The following is a 23,788-nucleotide window of genomic DNA, read 5'->3' on the forward strand; positions in this document are numbered from 1 at the left end:
GATATTATGGATAAATATTTCAGGATTGTACAATTTTTGGTTTTCACTAATTATTCTACAACATTATGTGTATGTTTGTTAGACAAATCATTAGTAATGCAATGAAGAGAATGAGAAAGCGGATTAATAAAACTGATCAGATGCCAGGTCAAACTGATCTTCATAGTCCTAATATGATCTTTACGTCTATATATGGTACATTGTGTTAACATTTGAAAGCAAACTCTTGATGTGAGGTTTTTGTTGTTGGCAGCCGTTGGTTCTTTATCAGATCAAAAGTTTAACACTAACAGACAAAATAAAAGACAGACAACGGGAAATATTTTGTAAGGAAACTTTTATGTGTGCTTTTGTGAAACTTGCGTATCATTAGAGACAGAAGGCATTGCAGTTTCCAGTACAGCAGAGAAGGTTTGATATTAAAGAGTACAAAAAAAAGGAAAAAAAAAAAAATCAATTTCTTTTCCTCCCCACCTCGAAGCAGGGGAAAAAAAGAAAAAAAAAAAACAAGCTTTTGGTCTGTCTTTCCTTCTCAGTTGCTTTCCTATCTGTCCCTCCTCTCCCCACAACAGCCAATAATTTAGACAGAGAACTTCCTCAGAAAATGGCCCAATTGATGCCCCTAGAACTCAGATATCCAACACATAATTGCATAGCTTTTTTTATTTTTTTAAAGAACCTTTTTTAGAATATTTTATTTGCACATAATGGAATGTTTACATAAAGACCCCTCCCTGATCGTTCCCCTTTCCTCCTGACTTGCAGTACATTTTCTTTCCCTTTTCTTTAGGGACAAATGAGTGTGTGTACGATGGGGAGAACATGGGAGAGAGAGAGACGGGGGCACATCAATAGGCACATTTAATTAATTTCATCCACCATTTTTCCAATTTTCCCATGACAGAGTTCCACTACGGCAGCTCTAAGAAAGAAAAAAACAATCCACGAAGTGTAAAGAACCCTTCATTCAGCCAATCGGATGCATCCATGACATGTGTGTGTGTGTGTGTGTGTCTCGTTTCTGGTATATAAAACTGGCCCGACTTATACCATCCTACCTATCATTTAAATGTATATTCTTTGTGTATTTAAATAAGCACCCTAACCCACCCGAGGAGAAAAGTTTCACAGAAGCAAATATTTGTGGATAGCGATGGTGGTTTGCCCTTCATGACTTTTACTGTAGAAGGCCTTTAGGTATACAAGCCTTAAACGTCACGGCGACCAACTTTTTCCATTGCAAAAGAAATAAAGGAAATAAACCCTGAAGTTGAGACTTCTGGAAGCTCAAACCTATCCACTGATGAAACTGCTCTCTCTGCGTTGTGTCATTGGCTTTAAAAAAAAATTGTAAATTGCTTTAGTTTGTCATTTCATTTTTATTTTATTTTTAATTTATAATAAATGTCCCTCTGCTTTGCCCCACCCCCACTACTGGTAAGCCTGCGATCAGTTACTCTGGATAACTGGGACCGTTTGTGCCTCTCTCTGCACTAAAAAAAATATGTACAGCGCTGAGCCCCTCCGGGCCCTTGCACCCACACCCGACCACCATCCCCACCCGAACACCGCCTACCTGCAGCTGGGGGAAACACACAAAAAGAAAACCAATGACGGGTGGAGGGTGGGAAAAGAAAAAAAAAAGCTGAGGTTAGACATGTCACCGGCAACATGGGAATTATGGGTAAATGGGTTCTTTGTCCATTTATATGTGGTCAACACCCCCCCCAACCCTCTCCCACAGCATTTATCTCTAGGATCTAATACACAAACCATGCCCGCCCCATGCCCAGAACCCACCTCGCAAGAAGAAAGAAATGATAGTAAAATAAAAAAGACAATTAGCATAAGTATCAGATTAGCTCGTGCCCCCTTTCCATTCCCAGTCTGATCCCACAAAAAGGCAGAGGCGGTGAAGCTAAAGGACCCGCAACACACAGCAACTGCCCCTCCCCCAGCCGCCCCTGGATATGCCCGTTCTTATCAACCTTGTTCAACCACAGATTACTCTCCATCAGTTTACAGAGGCCGGGAAAAACATTCGACAGAGGCCAAACCTATCTACAGTTCAATCAACAAGTATCAACGTTCTTTAAAAAAAAAAAAAAAATTCTGAAGATTTCTAACCCCGCACACGCAGGGGCACCTCACAACCACCACTCCAATTCATTCCCGATGCTCGATTCCTGGGCGTCTCCTCTATGCACAGAATGACTATCTCCCTCCCTCCTCTGTCCTGCCCTCCTGCTGCTCTACAGGTCGCTCTCTCCGTACAGGGCGGTGGAGAAGGACATGTAGTCCAGGGCGCCGGGGACGGCGTCGGCCCCCACGTAAGGCGCCATGCGGGCGATGCAGTACTCTGCCTGGTCGGGGGGGAGCTCCCTCCTCAGCTCCTCAGCCGTGATGAAAGTCTGATGGAAACAGGGAGGGTGAGCCAGGCTTACATCTTACCCATACAATTGCGTACAGTTTTTCTGCAAACACTTAAAAAAAAATTTGATACGATGTTGCAAATTAAACTCTGGTATACTGAAACCGTTTTTTGAGAGCTGAAGTAAAGCCCCATCTTCCATAGTGATACCAATTATGATCTAAAAATAGTATTACTCTTACTTTCTAATGATTCCAGTAGCTATATTGTTATTATCAATGTACTTTCAAAGTCAAACTAATATTGTGAATTATTTGAATACTTCTCCTGCTACGTGAATTGATTTATTAGCAGTTCATAGTTTAACTGCATGTGCTGTTGTTTTATTTCAAAATAATAATCCTCCAACTACATAATACCATACTGAGTGATTTCCCCTTTGAAATGAACAATAGGAAAATGAATACAATAGACATAATTCTGCATAAACACACACACACCTTATCAGCAGCCAGGATCTTGAAGGAGGCGATGACCTGGTCCGCAGTGTCTGTGTCAGTCGTTTCCCTGGACATAAAGTCAATGAAGGCCTGGAAGGTCACAGCACCGCTGCCGTTGGGGTCCACTATGCTCATGATGCGTGCAAACTCGCTCTCTCCCTGGCAACAGAGACAGCAATGGGTTAACCCAGGAGAACCAGCCCACCCACCCCCACCCACCCACCCCCACACCCACACACACACACACACACACAAAGAGTGATACGGAACGAGCCAGAGCTCTGAGTGTGTAAAAACATCAGGACCCCGAAGAAATACAGCGAGGCAGAGAAAAGGATGGAGAAGTGATTGTGGTCCTGATATTTTGTGTTCGATATTTCTAACACATGCATATACATACATCACACGATCACTGGCTAATACCTAGGGGGAGCACAAATGAGAACGGCACAGAAGACTAACTATTTGTCTTAATGAAAATTGACATTTGTCTTTCAGGTAGCAAGGAGAAAAGTGGCGGATGCGACGGACTAAGAGAAGCAACAGGAGGATCTGGTGGTGGGAGGAAGGGGGGGGGGGGGGGGGGGCAGGGTGTCTGCAGGTGTCAACGCAGGTTTAAGACATTGCACCAAAGTATACTTTTAAATGTAACAAAAACATGAATAGTATGGCTTTCTGTGAATATACAAAACTCTTTACATATACAAAGACCCATTTTTGACACATAACCCCAAAAAGGGAAAACTTCCCAAAATCAACGATTTCAAATACTTTATCTCCATAAAATGATTTATTATCAATTACTAACCCTAAAAAAAACTCATGCTTGCACAGGAGTTCAACAAACTGATCAAAATCTCACTGGAAGATTAGCATGACGGGAGACATTCGTTAAAAGTTTTTTGTATTGGGAGGCTGTTGGACCTGCGGACACCCTGTGACCCTGTCACCATGCCAGCAGCAGCAGTACCAGGCTGTTTCCGGTTGAAATGAGTAGAGCTCGGAAGTCCTCTGAGACCATCTGTCCCGATCGCTTCTGTGGGCCGCCACGCAGAACAGCGAAGGCCAAAGGGAGGAGTGGGGGGAGTCAGAGAGGTTTGAGAGAAAGGAGGAGCGACAGGGTGAAAGAAGGAGTGATGGACATATATAGAATTAACAAAATGTTTTAGAGAAATGATTGGGGAGGGGGTGAAAGAAGAATAAAACAAAGAGCACAAACGGTTAACAGCCAAAGTAACACCCGACAGACAGACAGGCAGTGAGACAGACAGCCAGGCAGACAGATGAGGAGTCTGCTCAGAGAGGGAGTCTGGTTTCCAGAGCAACAGTGACACCCCATGGACAGACAGGGACACAACATTGTCTCTGCCCTCCATGCTTATGCACCGAGCTGGTGGGGAGCCCGGGAGCAGGAGAGCCAGATGGTTACGGATCACATCACTCTTTTTACCTGCCAAGGATCAATCCAGATGTGTCTAGAATGCATATGTTGGTCTTTGGTGGGAGGGACTACGACTCATTGTTATTCATTTTTTAAAAGCTTAAATAACTACAAATAAAATTGCAGTGCATTCCTGTGGATGTGGGATCTGACTTAATCACAAAAAAACATTTACTCCTCAGAGATCTGCCATGACCATGTTTTTCTATCAATTAGGAAAACATCTGTCCGGGCTATGACCTCCGCCCTGCTCTCCTGCTCGTAGATCCAACAAACGGCAACTGTCGGCCAACGGCTCCTACCTGCTTGTCGTTCTCCACGTCGTAGCCAAGACTGATCAAGCAGGCCTTGAACTCCTCGGCCATCAGCGCGCCGCTGTGGTCCTGAGATTGGCCAAGCAGCCAACGACATGAGCGCCGCGTCAAAACGCAATACGGGGACGAGTGGTGGGTGGCAATCAGGAGGTCCACACAGCATGCAGGTGGGGTGAGGATGTGGAGGGGGACAGACAAGACATTCATGGACATTTAGACAATGTCCGCGCACTCACAAATACACACACGCCTCAGCGGGAGGCCATGACGCAACCGTTGAGTACACACACATCTGGAGTTATTCATGAAGTTTGTTCACATAAACATTAAAAATGAAGCGCGATTGATGGTGATGACTTCCATCGTGCTCAAGATGTTCCTTGTGCCGAGAAACCCTGGTGTGATGTGATGGGGGAGGGTCGGACAGCAGCATTAATCAGTCACACAGTGGTGTGTGAGATGGTGAATGGCAGTGGTTTGACACACAGCAGGTTGGCGATTCATTGGAAAGTTTACATCCAATGAAGCGAGTGTTTCATGCTAAACTACAAATAAAAGTAGTAATAAAAATACAATAAAATGTTTTTGTTTTGTATCCAAGGGATAGTTGTGTTTGAGGTACTTCTCCAGCGTCAATACAGTAGATTGAGTGAGTGAGGAGAAACAGAAGAAACAGCACATGAGCAGAGCAACATACTACTGCGGATGTATTTTAGACAGCTACAAAAAAGAAATCAGTATCAGTTGAGGCCGTCGCTATATTTATAATACTGTCATAGCTGCAGTCTGACAGTCCTGTCTCTGGGGAACCAATGCTGTTATCAACGCCCATAAAGGTGGGCTATATCAGATTAAACAAAGCTGAAAAAACAAAGTAACTGGTGGAGGCATCGGTAGACCGTCTTGTTCCATGAGTTAATATAACAGAGTCTGCAGGCTTTATAGAGAGCATTGATAACGGCTCCAGTTCCCAGCAGGGGCTGTTGAAAAGCAGTGATTACAATCTAAATATAAACTGTTTTTAGTTGTTTAAAATACATTTAGCTGCTGCTCATGTTAGTTCTCCGGTCTGTTTCCCCACACTCCATACTTATTATGTACCGTGAGACCGATATTACTCCCTCACCAGACAGCACCCTGTAGGCTCTCCTTCTCTGCCCTATCAATATGTGAAGACGACCTGCCCCCAACATGTGCTAAACATCTGGATGAACAGACACTTGGCTCCTCTCACCCCCCCTAGAAAGGCCTGAACATGTTACACTCTTATAGAATACAGGCTCAATCCAAACCTCACAAAAAATGTAGACGGCTGTTAATGCAAGGAAAGATTTACATAACTGCAAATACGTTGATGAATAAATAAAACATTCTACCGCTCTGTATGCATATTATACGTTGTACGTTGAAAATGACTATTTATAAAAAGAATACCAGGATAGAAAGAAAAAAAAATACTCCGCTGCCTGCCCAAATACAGACTCTCCAAAATAGACCTTGTGAGATATATATATATATATAAAAATATATTCACACACGTGATATAGCAGGTATAAAAAAAGCAAAAATGTGTGCTCTTGACCTTGTCAAAGTGGTTGAAGGAGGCGCGGTACTCGTAGAGCTGCTCCTGGCTGATTCCTTTGGCGTCGCGAGTCAGGATCTGGTTTTCCACCTCGTTGATGGTTCTGGCGATGGTGGTCAGCAGCTGCTCCCAGCCCACGCGAAGATGCTGCAGGAGAGGGAGCACGCAAAAGGAGACGGGGAGGAGAAGGGGTTACATTGAGACATTTTTGGAAAAAAATGACATTGCCTTTAATAATAAGGCACAAAAACAGCATTTGAGAGTTTTGACACCACAGAGAACGAGTAGATTTATTTATGAAGGTTTTATGTGTGTGCATTTGCGTTACCTCCATCGTGTAGGAGGTGTACTGGTTGTCGAAGATGAGGGCCTCCTGGATGAGCTGGTGGTACCCCTCCAGCGTGTTGATCTCGGGCATGTAGGACATGATGGTCTTCTGGTACTCCTTAAGGCTGGTCAGCTGGTCCTCCAGGGTGCCGTTCATCTCAATGGATATCCTGCCGATTTCCTGCCGACACAGAAGCACGCAGATGTTTCTCCCTCCATTTACACAGATCTTTCTGAAGTTAGGATCAGACTTCATTCCGTGACCTTAGTCTGCATACCTGTAGTCTGGTTTATTTGGTATTGATAAACGAGAGCAAAGAAATCATACACTGTGGCATTTTAGTTCTAGCTATAGTTCACACCAACTTTTCTATAACGGAACAGTTAAATTGTCATCCTGATCATGTATTACTGGACCGCAAAGACGTCTTTTACAGTAATGACTCTGGGTTTATAATCCTGGATCTCTGCACAGCGTCACAGTTTAACAGCTTTTGGCCAGTTAATCAGAAAATCCCCACACAGGAGCTTTTTATGCTGTTTAAGTCTGAGCTCATTGCCAGAATGGATGTCAGGATCAGAGCATGGATATATTAGTGGTTTAGCGTTTCTGCTATCATGAAGTCCTGTGGCGGGTTGCTTTGCTTTCACACCTCGGTGGAACCATCCTACAGCCCACTGGGAGGCAGACTGGGTCGGCTTCCCAGACCGTCTCGGTTCAGCACTAGGGTTCATTAGACCACTTCCAAAGGAGCCCAAAAGGACTTGGGCTTTGTTTTAACCAAACCAAAACAGGATCAGTGTGAAAGCTGCAGAAGTGAAGAGGGATGAATTTTTAAATTCAGTGACCAATTACAGGTTGTAGCAGCTCAGTTAAAAAAAGAAAGAAGTACAATATACAAGGGGCTACTTGAGAATAAAGTATATCTAGTTGGATTGTCTTGAATGCGAAGCATGCTATTCTATGAGCTCCCTGTTAAACAATACTGGCCTGAAACTGCACACAGAGCAAAAGCACCTTGCACGCGGTCAGTCGGACTGGAGTGCGAGGGCGGAGCAATTACCTCCATTTTGGCCTTAATGTAGGCGCCGACCGTGTTGGCCTGAGTAGCGAACTTGGCTCTCAGGGAGTCGTTGGAGTTCTGCTTGTTGAGCTCGCCCTGCAGGGCAGTGTCTCGCAGCGGCACCATGTCCATCGCCTGAGAACACGTACACACATGTTAGAATGACTCTCTACTGTAACACACAAACACAGCCAGAAAACATTAAAAGCCTTCAGAAGTCTTCGGCTTGCTGCTGTTTATGGTACAGCTTATGGTTCAGGTTATGGACAAAATAGCCCCTCAAGCTTTTGCTGCTCTTCAGGTAATAATAACTTATATTTCAAGTCCTGGGACTTCTGCCAGGTCTCTCGTGGCAGTAACCTACTTTTTCCCACTTGCTGTCAATGCTCTTAGGTGTGATGGTGGTGTAGGGGTTGGCTCCGCTCAGCTTGATGCCGTTGCTTTGGGCAATCTTCTGCACCTCGGCCTGGATTGCCTGGATGGCCTCACGCTCCTTGTTTGCCTCGGCCAGGGTGGACTTGAACTGCTCGTGGGCTGTGATGAGGCCCTGAAGGAGGAAGTAGATGAAAAAACATGTAAGGCATCCTTAATAAAAATCAACCTTGTACCAGGTGTTAACACCTCCGGGTGCTGCATGGATCGGTTACCTGGATCTCCTCAATATTGTGGACGATGAACATGTCCTGCAGGTCCTCCATCGCTCCCTCCATCCAGTTGTTGAAGGGTGCTGCTCTCTTAGCGTACTCCAGGTAGAGTTCGTCGATCGACTCCAGCTGCTTCTCTGTCCGCTGTTGGCAAGAAAACGGATCAAACTCAACAAGACTTCAATTGGGGGCATATCAATACTTCATAAAGTTCTTTAAGGACAGAGTAAATACTTAATAAAGCAAAGTAGACAAATAACATACTTGTAGGTAATCACATTTTAAACATATAAACACAAACACCATGTGTTTAATAGCTCACAAGTTTTAGCTCTAGGTTTAAAGCATGTGAATATCTCTGTTTTGTGAGATCTCAATGCAGTTCTGAAAGATCAGATAACACACCAATACATTACTCAGGCCCATTATGGACCCATTCATTAAACTTAAATTTAATTTGCCGGTTAGCTGACATTTACAGAAATGCAGCAGACTGCTGTGCAAGCATTACCTCCAATGACTCCTTGCGCCCATGGGTAAAGGCCCCCAGGGTGTCCCACTGGTCGCAGATCTTCTGACAGCGAGCGTTGACGCTGGCTGAGTCGTAATAGTCCAGCTCGCTGGAAACGCACAGAGCACAAGAGGACCCAGTTTAGAGGACGTGATTCACTTGCGCACATAATTCACCCAAATGAGTTTCTTGGTTAGACGCCAGAGATCTGTGGTTAGTGAAGTCACCACACCTCTCCGCCCGAAAGCATACTCTGCTTTATGGTCCATTTGACTCTAAATTAACGTAATGTATGAAGACTTAAAACAAGAGATTGAGAGCAGTGGTTCCCAAACTTTTCTGTTGGGGCACCCTTTGAGAATGTACCACCCAACAGCGCCGCAACCCCCAGTTTAGGAACCACCGACTTAGGATATAAATCAAACCAGAGGAGTCGCCCCCTGCTGGTCAATAGAGATTTTTAAGTTTAAGGCACTCCTCCATTGGCTTCACTTTACATAAGCTTTCTGCCCGAGTGTAAATTACATAAACATTTCTTTGCCAGATCTTTCTTTACTGCGATAATACAAAATCAAATTAAATAAATCATTGACATTTAATTGGTCTATTATTGTTTTCACATTGTGACCTGTCGGATTTACAACTATTTTTCCTTTCCACACTTCTTCCTTACTTGAGTTCCTGTGCAATGGCTGCGATCTGCTCCACTCGGTCCTGGTGGGCTGCCAGGTCGCTCTCAAAGGCCTCGTGTTTCCGTAGCAACGCCTTGACCTCTGACAGGGTGGAGGTCTCGTAGTCTTTCTGAGTCAGCATGGCCTCCTTACCTGCATACACATAAAATCAAATAATCACCTAAAAGTTAATTAACATTTTACAAGTCATTTTAAGAATAGAGGAAACACCAACTAAGAGTTTATTTTACTTCTATCAGATTCTGATTTAGGAACACATGTTGAGTTGATGTTCTAATTTTTTTAAAAGCCAATTGGCTCATCTGGTTTTGTTTTAGTTTACTTCAAGTCTGGGCATTTTCTGAGTTCTGTCAATATCTATTGGCGCGTTTCCACAGAGTGTGTGTGTCGGTTGTACCGTCTGTCCAGGATTCGTGGATGGCGGCCTTCTGGTGAAACTTCTCAGCCAGGTGCTCCAGTCTCTCCAGACGGCGGATCTCGCTGAGGATCCACTCCTCGTAGCCCTTCTCCGCTCCCTCCAGAGTGTGCCAAGCTCCGTTGATATCCTGAGAGCAGACACCAGAAATACTGACTTCAGAGTACAGCAGGGCGCCGGCTTCTTCAGTTTGTTGAATAAGTTGAACTTTATCCTTTTTTGATGCAACGAGCATACTTTATGCCTGGAACAGATGATAAACTAATAATAACTTAAGAGGTGAGCGATCACGTCATACATACAGACACCATGCGCCCCTCTGACGGCATGAAGGCAGGTCTGTTGCTGAGTCTCAGTTTGGTTTGCAGAGTGTTGAAGCTGATCTCCAGCTGGCACTTCTCTTGGACCTGCAGGCAGGAGACTCACAGGCGTTAGTGGACATGTTCATGCAGGTCGGGACCAAGGTCCTCCGCTTGACCACTGTTAAATATAACAGCTACTGGCAAAGGTTAACTGCCTGTACCTTGGGGGGTTTGTGGACACAGCGGTAGTCTCTGAAGTCTTCCTGCTTGGCCTGCATGTCGTTCACGGTCTTCTCCTGGGTTCGGTTCTCCAGCCAGGGGATGGTGCGACGGATCCACTCCAGCAGCTGGGAGGCAGAGGGGAAGACAGGTTCAGGGAACTTGTGATAAAAGTTCCTTCGATGTGTGTGGGTAATGTTAAGTGGAAAGGGGGATGTGGTCCTCACCTCGCTGGCCAGCTTCTCATAGTCCTCCATCATCTGCTCGTTCTCCTGGTTAACAGCCAGCACCTTGCAGATGCGATTGGCGGCGGTCTCGGCCTACCGTGAAACAGAAGGGTGAGTGGCGCTCGCAGTGACGTCGAGTCCACTCACTGAAGAGACAATGCAGGCGTCCCCGGCTCCGTGTAACTACCTCGGCATGGGCTTTTATTACTCCCGTCTTAATAACTCTTATTTGTGATCACACACTCCACACACAGGCAGTGAATAACTAAGAGCACAGACTGTTAAAAGTGCAAATGAGCTCATAAACAAATGGAAGTCAAATGGATTGGACTAATTAAATCATGCTCCAGCAGTTGGTTAGTGTAAAAAAATAAATAAAAAAAGCTCAATCTGTGTTTTAAAGCTCCATGCGTCTCCTGGCACAACTCAGGAGTCCATACATCTAGTTACAGGTTCATGTAGGGCTGTAGTCCACATCAGTAGGTCTGCCTAGGATATTACACTACTGTACCGCTGGAATAAAACAAAAACACAGTACACAGTGCTTTGACATGTGGAGTAAAGCCAAAATATTTTGTACATGGCTGGCACGCTTTTAAATTGAAATACTTCTTATCCTAAAATGATACATTCCATATATATTCAACAACATTTATCACAAACTAAAACAACTTTTAGAGCTGAGGTGTTAATAGCTGAAGAGACACTGAAGGACATTGACCCGTGTTTCCCGCAGTAATAAACCAACCAGGTCGTCATTCCCAAACTCAGGTCAGTGTAATAACCGTTCACTTTACATTGTTTTCCACAGGAGGGATGGACATTTAGTCGGTAAGAAAAAAAGGCTTTGGAATCAAGAAGGGAAAAACATGATTTTCGTTTGACACAAATCCAGTACGATCTCATGCTATTCTTTCAGTAAGAGAGTAAAGATGAACACGGCACTAACGCGAGTTTGGGAATTCAAATCCAGACTAAAAAGGTATGTTCACTTCAGGGGAAAACAGCCGATGTCCAGAGAAACTGAAGCACCAGAAAGCATTTGATGTTGTCAAGAGTTCCCATCATGCTCATCTGTGGAATTTTTCTGACATTCCAAAGAAGAGACTCCATTTCATAAATGCTTGGGAAACATTTCAGGATGTGCCTGTGATGTAACCCATGTTTTGAAACTAGATGATATTCGTCCCACAGGCAGATGAGCGATGTCTTATCTCAACTGATGGGAACCCTATTTATTTTCTTTCTGCTGCTGCATTGATGTGTTATGGAGTCTGAAAAGGCATGAAAAGCTCACCTTCTGCGCGCCAGAGAAGGCGTGATAGAAGCAGGATACATAGGTCATTATGGCCTTCTCGTCCGGCCTCAGCGTACCCACGATGTCTACGCATCACCCAGCAGGACAGAGAGAGGTTGACGAAGGAAGGTAAACAGAGAGAGAAAGAGAGAGAGAGTGAAGCCAAAGCGACCCAAAGCTACACTGTCCTTGCTCCATGCAGGGTGCGAGAGCAAGGGTTAGGAGGAGAGAGGCTTCCTCTTTAGGTACATCTTCAGGTTCTTCCCATTTCCACCACCAATCTCCACCCAGCCCGAGGGCAGGAGGACGGTAGAGTAACACGCCGGGACACAAACACACATAAGCTTTTAAATCTGAGGTTAGGGTGAACTTACTTTAAAAGTGGGACATGGGTTGATTATTTTGCTTCATTTAGCAGATGGGAATGATGACACAATATCATGAGGCACCAAATAATATTAGTCTATGCTCAGAGGTCAGTAGAGAACTCTGAAAAGCAGAACGTAACGACAATAACTTGTCCTGTTATGAGATCACTTGTCTATTTTTAATATAATCCCATTTGGTTAAAACACTCAACCCAGCAGGTCTGGAGCAGTATGGTGTTCGTTTCTAATCTACTAAACTCTGTGGTGTCTCAATAACTGGAGAATTGGTTGCGTCAGCTGCACGTGGGACATGGTCACACACGCGCGGCCGTCTCCTGAGACTGGACAGGCTCACTAACAATTGAGGAGGAGATAAAAACAAGAGATTTATCAACTGGCTTCCTGCCAGAGGTCTACAGTGAAGATGGGGGGGGGGTAAGTCATTGTTGTAACATGGGAGATGGGATGTCATAAGTAATGACATTCACAGGTTGACTCTCTTTTTCCCATAAAAAGGTGTGACTGAAAGAACCAAAAGGTACTACATTTCAGATCATGTTTGACATGATGTCCAAACATCAGAGGGGGATCAAAACTGTGCCACAAACGCAGAGGCTGGTTTCCGCTCGACTCAGGGTATGCTATGTCATATTTAGAAATTACCTCATTTACAAAAATATTTCTTTAAAAAGGGTTGACAAATCATTTGATAATCATTAGCAAAAAAACAAATTTCTGCAACATTAACCCGGTAATGGTATACTAAACTCAGCTATGACAATGTATAGTCTTTAATCAAATGATTTAAATTCGGAGGAACATTCACCGCATCTAGCAGCACCGCTACAGTCACATTATTTGAGCTTGTGTGTGTTTGTGTCCCCGGTGAATCCAGTGTGGGTTCAGAGTTGTGGAAGGTCGGGGGTGGGGGGGGTCTAGTGGTGCTGTCCAGATGCTGAGGCCATGCTGGACAGAAAGCAGCACCTTGTTAGTAACCAGGGAGGGCGGGTTAAAGGATCAAGGGCAGGGGGTCAGGGGGTACCTTCTGTGCTCCAGAGAAGGCATGGTAGAAACTGGACACATAAGTCATTATGGCTTTCTCATCCGGACGACCAGTGTTCACAATGTCTACAATGAGGGGGTGGAGACCGTGGTTATGAAGACAAAGACACAAAGACACACACACACACACACACACTATAAATTAAACTTAGCTAAGTTGTTTGGCCCAAAAAAGGTCCAAGATGTCCTCAAATGTCTCTGTTTAACCACAACTCAAAGACATTCAGTTTAGTGTAACAGAGGCAAATACATAAGATTAACATTTGAAAAGTTGGAATCAAGAAATTTAACAACTACAAATTGGTTAGTGTTAGTTACAGTCCGTTGGAAAGCATTGGGAGCTGCACACGCAACACACTATAATTACTGCCGTTGAAAGTTATCAGCTCTTATGCTCACTTTTACAATGTTATATTATATATATCATTTATACCGTTTTCTATGACTTTATGATGACACCAAATTATTTATTTGAATAGTTTTGAAGAATGAAAAGATTCAAACTTCCATTTAGTTGTTTTCCCACAGTTTTACATTACACAGGAGAAAACTGTTTAACTTTGATGCTTAATGTTTTTCAGTGACGCTCCATCATTATTGAACTGGGCTCTAAATATTGAGTGGCTCTGTTGTTCTTTGAGGCCCTTTGTAGTTTCGTCAGTGGTTGGATTTGATCAGCTGATGTTCTAACAGTGCTGACTTGGACTAACCTCCGGTTTTTATGGGTAGTTTGAAAAGGGAGCGTGAAAACTGGAGTAAGAATACTTACAAATGTAACCATTGAATGGTTGCAAAACTACAGACTACTTCCCACTAGCGCCTCAGTCAACTATTTGTGTGTATGTAAACACAGATTGCACAGTCGAGGCGCGCGCGCACACACACACACACGCACACACACACACACACACACACACACACAGTACCTTCTGCGTCCAACATCTTGGGGATGTCCAGGTGCTTCTCGGCCACTTCAAAGGCGTTGTTCAGATTGGTCACTGGGTCGTCCTAGACAACCAATCACAGCGTCAAAATACAATTTCATGTTTTATCTATTGTCAGAAACTTTTTAACTACAGGTTTAAATCACAACCTGCAATGACTTAACAGCCTCTGGATCTGGTCCAAGTGGTTGATATCCAGCAGAGGTGTAAATTGGTGTGTGTGTGTGTGTGTGTGTGTGTGTGTGTGGCGGTCTACCTTTCTGAGGCTGTCATAATCAATGAGATCTGGTCTGTGTCTGTGGATCAGAGCGTTGAAGGCGAGACCATCCTTCCAGCTGTTTGACAGAACAGACGAGCAGAGTGTGAGGCGGGGGGGTAATGTGTGACAAGCCTAACTGACACTAACCAAGGAGGCAGCGCCGTGTTCGGCAAAACGAGGTTGCACTCGAGCGCACCGCTAAAACAACAGCCTATGGGCTGATTAGAAAAAAGGTTGGCGTCCCAGAAAGAAATCAATGATGACATCTTTAAGCATAACTATGGTTTGATCAAACAGATACATGTGTACTTTATTATCCGGGACTTGTGAAGTCTTTGTTTCCCAAACGTTCTGGATTTATGCATTTTTCAAAATCTTTTCCAAGCTGAAACCTTTGTAATCAAAGACTTTTCCAGTTTTTAGCTTGCTTGAAATGGGTTTAGTCTTTGCATGTGCCTTACACTGCTTCTTCACACATTCCACTTAATTCTTTGAATAAATGTACACATGCACACTATATTTGGTAGGCGGCTTCTGGCTCCAGAAGTGAAACATGTTACTGGTCCTCCAGCAGAGGGCGATCTTTCTACACATGTATTAGAGCTCATGTCAGAGTCGCTCATAAATCACTACATGCTGCTCTGGGACCAGTGAGCGTGATGATGAGTAACATTTCTGTCTGTGTGGCACACTATGCCAAAACTAATCCTTTATTTACTGCCAGCACTAGAGCTGCTATCACTATCTATAATCTTAATATCAAAGTCATGTGGAGGGCCACTGATCGCAAAGCAGAACCAGGGGCTCATCAGCAGCCAAGAATTTAAGACCAGGCAACCGGGTTATTGTTTCATTGAACCGGAACTTTATTTTTCTATTTTTTCTCATTTGATTAAGACTTTTGTTTTATTTTTTAATGATTGAGCCAGCTGGTCGCTTGTAGCTTATAGACACTTGTAGGAAGAGGCCTTGATCACTTAAAGCAAACTGCTCAAGAGTAGTATGATGGAAGTGCTTTTTAAATTAACATTTATAATAATAATTACTAAAAATGTGAAGTCTAGTATGTGATTGTGTATGTGTGTGCTTGCGTTTTACCTCATGTGGAAGTTCTGCACGTTAACATTCTTGTAAGGAGCGGTCTTCCTCTGGCACCACAGGAGAAGACCCTCCTTTGCAGAAGTCTCTGCAACAATGAGAAAGGAAGTTAGCGGAATAGAAGAGAGGAGGAGCAGAAGAAGTGGAGGAGAACAAGGAGGTCTGGATGATAACATGTCTCTGCAGCACATTAATCGATCATTCACCGTCTTATTATATTTCCATGAGCTATGCCCCGGCAGAGAGGTGAACACTGTGGTTATATCTGAATAGAAGCAGTTTCTGGCCTCAACAGCCAACTGGAGAGGTGACGGATGTTGTTGTTTACTGCCGTTGCCCTTGAGGCCTCTCTCCAAAGCCACGCCCCCATGATCATTATGATCAAAAGGAACATGGCTGTTCTTAGCACTAAGCTGTTAAGCTGACAGCTTGAGGAAGACTCCGATAGACTTTTTTCTGTTTTGTTTGTTATCAGGATGTAATGACGATTTGACACATATATATATAACACAAATTTTACAGAAGTTTACCAACACTGTATTTAATCCTGGAAGCAGAGCCACTGAAGAGGGCATAACTCTGCCAAGCTTCGTTTATGCAAATTAAAACCCTAGGAAGTTATACCCTCTACAGAGATGTCCTGGATGGCGAAGCGGAGGATGATGGTCCAGATCATTCCCAGGGTCATCTTGGCATTTCCGTCTACAATTTCTGCACGAGAAAATATAAACATAAATTGAAGTCAGTCAATACAACATTTATTGTGTTGAATCTCACTGTATAACTTTGCAATTTTTTCGTCTAATAAAACAGCTTCCAGGGCGATGCTTTCATCATTTTATTAAATAAATGACTATCTAGTAGTTATAAAATACAGTTAACCACTTATATACCATAATATACATGATTAACTCCATCAATTGAGCACTAAGTTAGCCTAATGTAATTACAGTACATCACATTTTCATAGTAAAATAGTGTGAGCTGCCCAATAAGTAACCCTTCATTAAGACAACTCTCTCATTCCTTGAATATACACAAAAATGCGCAATAGCATAACACATTATCCTTCCACCCACCACTATAAATATTGGATTAATAATTGGTTTCTAAGATGAGCAGAACAGAAAAATATTTATTCCAATGAGTCTTAACAGCTTTGTCCTTTAACGGCTTACAGGTTTGATGGAAAATTTCCGCGTAAAATTAGCATAAATAATTTTGTGTTACCTTGAAAATTGTGAAGAACCTGAAGAAGCATGTGTTTTCGGAAGTATAAATTAGACTTGGATTATCCAGCATGGTTTGTGTTAAGAGTTTCTAAACAGATGCTTTGATTTCTCTTTGCTTAATTGATGATGTTTTCTGTAGAGGTCTTAAACTAAAGTTCTATTTTAAAATTTAAAGCAACACTAGGTGAGTAACTGATATACAAATGATTATTTTTGGGATGATGTATTGGGATTGAAGTCCCTCAAGATGACTCTGGAATCAAAATGTGTCAGTCTAAAGTATTTCTGTAGGATGTCCTCTCACCGCATCAACACCATGTTTCCCTTGTTTCTTTCCATCCTTCATCTTCTATGTCAGTACTGTTAGTTTCCAGTAGATGACCTTTAGTGGGTTGCTTTCACAGAAGACCAGAGAGACTATGTGTGCCTGTGTGTTTGTTAGCAATGCGCACCGTGTTCAGTGGTCCAGTATTTTGGGCAACTTCGAGTTAAATAGCATTCAGTATGGCAAGAATGTCACATCTTCCTGATAAAGTAGGAATAAAGGTCACACTTCTCCAGTTGACTGACTGACTAACTCTCACACACTACTACTACTACTCTTTTAATTAGAAAATTAAGCAAACGTTTAATTTGGTGGCCAGAAATTTAATATTAGAAAATATATAAATCAGATGTTAAAAGAATAAGTATTTTAAGCACGGGCCTATTTTTAATAAAACCATGTACAAATTTACTTTAGCGTTAGGGTTGAAGTCTAGTGAAATGTATGAATGACGTGTAGTTTCCCCAGTGAGGTCTATTTTTCTATTCTATTTTTTGGGACGGGGTCCTTGCTTTTATGTGCTTACCCTCAGCTCCAATAGAGACCAGCTTGACTCCTTTGCTGGCGATGAAGTCCAGGGCTTTGTTAACGTTGTTGATCTTGTGCACCCTCATCTTGCCTCGCTCAGGTTTGGGTAACCGTTCGCCTGCAAAAACACGCGCGGGAACAAACAAAAAGTGAACAGTTAGCTCCTGCGGTGATGAGAGCGGCGCATGTTTCAACAGGCTCAGCAGAAACGTGCTCCGTCAGGACGGTTAGAGTTACACAGGGGACAATCAAGACAAAACAAAAAATAACTGGCGTAAATGCAAAAGATGATTTCATCACTGCAGTTTTCATGATGCACTGAGCTACAACCCTCCGTTAAGGATGGGCCTGCAGTCATACTGGGACAGATTTATAGTGGCTTATGGCTTTCTGTGATTAATACATACAGTGTGAAGACAGATAAGAGATGCATCTCCACTTTACCAACACTGGACTTAAGTATGCCAGTTACATCATGGAGTGTACGTAAGAAGTGCCTGTAGTCATGGTGACGATTTAGCTGTCAGCAACCTGGAATACGGCTGTTTCCCTGTTGTTTTTCTCACAACAGATGAACAGCTGTTACCATATTTGAAGTGACTAGAGGTCTCTGGTACCAGCAGCGTCCTGCCAATCACAGATAGCCCGCCTAAAAGCACGGACCAAGCAACGCCCTGCTAAATGTTCCATTTGACATAATTTACTGAATGAACAGTATGCTGTATTGAAGTCTTGAAAATTGAAACTATTGAGACTATAAACTTGAAAACGGTTACCAAGATAGTAAATCACCCTTGTAATTAAGACGGCCCTAAAGCAATTGCCCGCCCACAAACCCAGCCTCCTCCGCCACTGGCGAGCAGGGCGAGACGGCTACAGTCCGTTAGCTAGAGCCACTTAGCTTCTGCGTTAGCACGGCACAACCACAATATCTAGATAGTCGTTATTTGAAGGCTGATACAATAACAATGGTTTGGAGCAGGATATAATGAATCCAACTTTCAATAACAGTGTTATGTTATATACTCAAGTGGACTGTTAACATGTGATGAAAAAAATAACTCTAAAAAGAAAACTACCGAAGATACACTGCCTGCATGTTGTATTCAACATTTGTCTTGATTGGCATCAAGTGACGGGTGGCAAACCATTGGAGCCCCGTTCCACTTATAACTATCTGCAGACCTCTACTATAAATATATTTATGACCAAACTGACTTTCCATAAGAGTAATGGAACTTGTGTCAAAGTCACACTTTGTCTTTTGTACATTTCCAAGCATCCATCTCTCGGGCAACTGACAGTCATAATGTCTGATTATTATAATGTGCGTTTCTTAGTGTCAAATCAAGAAAGCTTAAACACTTTAAAGGTATACAGCATGAATAAAACTCTCCTGACTGAACATCTTTGGTAAGGCGCTATTTTAAGTTTAGACGTAGATAGAGCTGTAGCATACTGGATTTGGGTCTATCCTGAGGAAGTGCACTGAGCGACCAAGCCCGGAACAGAGAGGTGCTCAATAAAAGGAAAAAAAAAGTTATACTGACAGCACAGAGGCTCAGTGACCCCCAATTGTGAGTGAGGGGCTGTGTGTGTGTGTGTGTCACACGTTCCTATAATAGAGCGGACACTCCCCGGTGCATGGAGGCGGTCCACAGGACAGTTACCTGCAATGACCTCCAGCAGCAGCATGAGTTTTAGCCCATCCCTGAAGTCCTCCTCGATGTTCTCAATCTGCGTGCCAGACTTCCTCAGGTGAGAGTTGCACCACGCCGTGAACGTCTACATGGGTGAGAACAGAAACAGGAGGCACGCTGTGATTATTAAGAGCTTGTTTGAGTGGGGCTTTTTCACCAGCTTTTAACGACAATAAATCACTTTGAAAAGAATAAAATAAAATGTAATTGACACAAGGGAAGGGACAGACTTTTGATAAGACGAGAAGAAGCAGAAGAAAGGGATAAGCTAAAAAATAAGATGCAGTGGAATCAAAGAACAATTTACTCTATGCAAGCGGACCAAACCTCACACACCAGTTACTTTATTTAGGTACAGAATTGCGTAAGTTCTGTACAAACCGGTGTCTGGACAAACAAACCACCCCCCCAGTTATACCGCTGAAAGATATTGACCCGTACATCTCCTCCTTTCCGGCCTCGCTGTTCACAAACATTATGACGGGGGGGGGGCGAGCCCAGATCCCACCACCATCACAAAGCACCCATTGAGCCTTCTGAATAATAGCACCCTTTAGCTCCCTGTACTCTCCATCAGCTCTGTGTGTGTCCGTCCCTTCCCCAGATACCAACCCCCAACACAAAGCGTGCACACAAACACACACACACACAGGTTAGTGCAACACAAAGCATACAACCCAAGTGGCGCTGTATCCACTGTCGCTGACCGCTACTCCAAGGAACATTCTGGTTTGGGAGCATCATAAAACCTCCACAATGCAGGTTTTTTGAAAAATAGTTCATTCCAACTAAGGCTCGGCAATAAGCACACTGTCAAACGATATAAATAGGTCAACGTAATTTTTCTAATATTAATAATAAACTAATACTTTATGAAGGGTTTATTTCACAATTTGTTGTTACCAGTAAACATGCCATATGGGAATATTTAACGTATGAACAGAGCTTTATTTGAAAAGAGGAAGCCAGATGGAAGAAAGTCACAATAAGAGGTTCAAGCTGGTATATCAGGCTAGAAGTGTGAAACTCCGCAACCATAACTAATTGCTTTAACTCTGGGTCTAAATACAACTTTGCATGTATTTAAATACCTCCAAGTGTAAGCATTGTTGGTGTCGGAGGAGTTCCACAGCCAACAGCCATGGATATCTGGCTGAGCGGACCACCTGGGCCGAGTGCCACTGAAGCCTGTTAAAGCTGCTCCGTGTGTTGGCTGCACTCATGAGATCAGACCAGAGGATTTCTGATCTGAGCCAAGGACGAGGATAAAGGAGCAGACGTCTAAGCAGCGGACAACTTCCTCTCTGATGCTGTACACGTCGACTGGCTAGGCTTGTTGCAATATGCGTTAAGTCAATTTATCGCACACCATCTGAAATCGAGTGCATGATGTGACAGCACTACGGCATCGCGGGGCCTTCTCCCGATCCACTTGGTGTGAAATTGCTGTTCTACTACTGGGCCCTCTCCATTCAGAATACAGTTCATATTCATCACTTAAAAAAAAATTAAAAAAAATTCTCTTTCCTCCATTCAGACATAAAATGTTTTCTTCAGGAACCGTGTGGGGAGTGTTTTTAACCGCAAGCTGAGTGTTATGAAGCATCTATTGCTGATCTCTTATCTAGAAAATGCAAACCAACAGTCTAGACAATTGAAAAGCACAACATGCTGATTGTTGGGTGAACTGTCCCTTTGTAAAGCTAAAAAAACAGGCAGAAATATGGAAGAGGTTAAGACTATCAAAGCGGCAGATTTACAGCTGCCTCCACACTGCTGTGGGAAAAAGAGGGGGTTTAACTGGGTTTTCTTAGGCCAGCTGTTTGATGTCTGATTATGTGTGTATATATGCACGACTCCCTCCAACCATCTTTAAACTGATTGGCTCTACAGAGTTCAAAGGTCAAGGTTTTCAAGTTCAAGCAGAAGTTCAAACCCTAAAATGCACACAAACTAAATCTTGAAAATCTAAATGTTAGAAACTGATGCTGCCCCCCTCTCACTGGTTTATCTCTTAACTTACGTGCGCACATACAAGAATAAATGTTTGATTAGACACACCGCTCTTATACCAGTGTTTCTCACTTCAACTTTATGTCAATGGTTCTTCCCACACCCAACAGCTCAATGCATGTGCAACACCTGGGAAGGATGAGCCAGGTTAAAAGCTATGTTATTGCTCTGCACGTCAGCAGTGTGTGTGCGGTTTTGTAGATCACACAACCTCTTTCTTGATAGCACCGATAAGCTCACTCTTAGAGCAACTCCACACACCCAGGCCAGTTTCTGTAGCCGCCCACAACCCTTACTTTGTGTCATTCTTGTGAATAAACAGCTATTGTGTCACTAACTTCTCATCACTCCACATGCTCATGTATATTTTTTAATTTCGTTTTAGGCAACTGCTTATTATGTAACTTTTACTTTGTACTTTCCCCTAATATCTATTGCGGTCCTTGTGCTAAAGCAACAACAAATTTTCCCGGATGAACAAACTTTTGTCTAATTAGATTTAATAAAATAAAAGAAGAAACATTGAGCTATACACATAGTTGAGTCAGACTTTAATTTATTATCAAATATTTGTTTTTTCATTCTTCAAGGCGGCTATCTTGTGATTGATCGCTGGTACGGGTCGGGTCAGAGTATTCAGTCTTAAAACTTTAACCCTTTCGTTGTATTTTATGCTCTTTAATGTTAGCTGTAACAATTCAATTCCAATGAAATACACACACTTCAAGCTCTTAGAGGGGAAACAAGTTACTAAACTGTAAACAGTGGATATATTGTGCAAGTTAAAAAGTTCAAAGCTGTAGTTTGAAGCCAAGTGTTTATTTATTTATATTTACAGTATTGTTTAAACCAGTGATTCTCAACCGTTTTTAGAGCAACTCCATGGTAAACCAGCTTTTTCCTTTGCATGGAAAAATTAAAAAAATTATTTTGAAGGGACTTTTAATGCAGCGGAGTTTTTTTGCCGGCTCGTCCGTTCAAGCCACACATTTTATTCAAGGACTTCCTCAAGATGTATTCTCAGCACAGCCACGCTTGATGGACATCTTTTGCCACTTACTATATATAAAAAAATTGCAGTGTCACCATGAGAGGATTTGCACCTTTTGAGGGTGCTGTTTGAATTAATCCAGCAAGAGCGTTTGCCCCCCCCCCAGGGCCGACACAAGGCACCCTATTCTTAGAGGCACAGCGATAAAATAATCACTGGGAGAAGGCAGAGGATCCCACGTGCACTCACAGCATCCGTCAACTACAAGTTCCACCACATAGTCGAGATTCCTCCAGCTCCATTTGAGAAATAATCACGGCGCCTCGTCACCACGGCGACGGTGAGTTGGAACATAAGGAAATAGATTCCACTGCACTTCGGTTAAGTTCCATGCAGGCCCGGGGCAACCAGATACGCCTTCTTTGGAGCTGCACTGCTCTAAAGTCACACCGCGGCAACAAGACACCATGCCTCAGGGGGATGTCAAGTGGACCGGCTGGAGGGCTGCAAGGTGCATTGGTGCATGCCTGTGTGAGCACCGAGGGGCTCAGGAACAAGCCTGCAGCTGAAACCGGTGAACAGTTGTTTATGCGCACATGGCTGCATTTCTGAAATACCCTTTTCAATAAATAGGGACCGCTAGACTGCCATGTTCATGCCTTGTGCCGGCGTAGGAGGAGGAATGGATTTTGGGAAGACGATGTTAGACTGTTATGGTGTTGCAGAGAACAGACACACACACACACACAAACATACAGGGCTGCCCTAATGCCCTTCAGAGATGCCAACTCGGCACTAGGAGACGCGTTATAGCAGCTAGCAGAGACAAATGGGGAGGGAGGATTAAGCAGAGGAAATGCAGAAGGCTAAGGGACTGGGGAGGAGAAGAGGAAGCCAGGAGATGATCAAGAGGAGTGAAAACATGATGAATGAGTTAACTGGGAGGAAGAGAGACGACGGATGTGACAAGTATAATTAAAGCTACTGTGAGGGTTTATAAAAATCGCCTCGGATTGAAACTGCCGTCTCTATACGACATTCATAAGTTACCACTATCAAGAGGGAGAAGAATTGGTTGATTTGTAGTAACCCTCAATGAATTAACTTTGAATAAAACCTCTAATTTTAACTAATTGTGTCCCTGTAAGACACAGGTGTCAAACTCAAGGTGTCCACTGCGGCCCACCGGATGACTTCGTCAAGTGTGAAAATTACAGAAAGACAAATTGCATTTCTATAAAAAGTAACTGCTATTGCTAAAAAGTTAACTGGGGGAGCGCCCTGTTATCGCTTCGCTTGTGCTCCCAGTATGCAGGTCTGTTGTTCTGTTTGGTTACGGCTACTGCGCATAATTATTATTTG

At 43.3% G+C, this 23,788-nt stretch overlaps 1 protein-coding gene across 6 annotated transcripts in view; it reads right to left on the bottom strand.

Annotated features, from left to right (window-relative positions):
• Positions 1–320: 320 nt before the first annotated feature.
• Positions 321–23,788, bottom strand: part of LOC119222292 (alpha-actinin-4) — a 38,259-nt gene continuing 14,791 nt past the window's right edge. Inside the window, exons 2-23 of one of the 6 annotated variants that reach the window (XM_037478819.2) lie at positions 19,393–19,507; positions 17,721–17,840; positions 16,262–16,348; positions 15,638–15,725; positions 14,537–14,615; positions 14,263–14,344; positions 11,907–11,992; positions 10,610–10,702; positions 10,385–10,510; positions 10,164–10,268; positions 9,844–9,991; positions 9,428–9,578; positions 8,755–8,863; positions 8,247–8,387; positions 7,964–8,146; positions 7,600–7,734; positions 6,537–6,716; positions 6,209–6,355; positions 4,615–4,695; positions 3,842–3,907; positions 2,872–3,030; positions 321–2,411 (exon numbers count right to left, since the gene is read on the bottom strand). In XM_037478819.2, coding sequence (XP_037334716.1) covers positions 2,253–2,411; positions 2,872–3,030; positions 3,842–3,907; positions 4,615–4,695; positions 6,209–6,355; positions 6,537–6,716; positions 7,600–7,734; positions 7,964–8,146; positions 8,247–8,387; positions 8,755–8,863; positions 9,428–9,578; positions 9,844–9,991; positions 10,164–10,268; positions 10,385–10,510; positions 10,610–10,702; positions 11,907–11,992; positions 14,263–14,344; positions 14,537–14,615; positions 15,638–15,725; positions 16,262–16,348; positions 17,721–17,840; positions 19,393–19,507 — 2,640 coding nt within the window. In that variant the 3' untranslated portion in view covers positions 321–2,252. Of the gene's footprint in view, positions 2,412–2,871; positions 3,031–3,841; positions 3,908–4,614; positions 4,696–6,208; positions 6,356–6,536; positions 6,717–7,599; positions 7,735–7,963; positions 8,147–8,246; positions 8,388–8,754; positions 8,864–9,427; positions 9,579–9,843; positions 9,992–10,163; positions 10,269–10,384; positions 10,511–10,609; positions 10,703–11,906; positions 11,993–13,316; positions 13,403–14,262; positions 14,345–14,536; positions 14,616–15,637; positions 15,726–16,261; positions 16,349–17,720; positions 17,841–19,392; positions 19,508–23,788 lie in introns of all 6 variants that reach the window. The other 5 variants (XM_037478811.2, XM_037478855.2, XM_037478845.2 and 2 more) reach the window with 5 other exon arrangements.

The sequence above is a fragment of the Pungitius pungitius genome, chromosome 3 (assembly GCF_949316345.1).
Source record: "Pungitius pungitius chromosome 3, fPunPun2.1, whole genome shotgun sequence".
Classification (NCBI taxonomy): domain Eukaryota; kingdom Metazoa; phylum Chordata; class Actinopteri; order Perciformes; family Gasterosteidae; genus Pungitius; species Pungitius pungitius.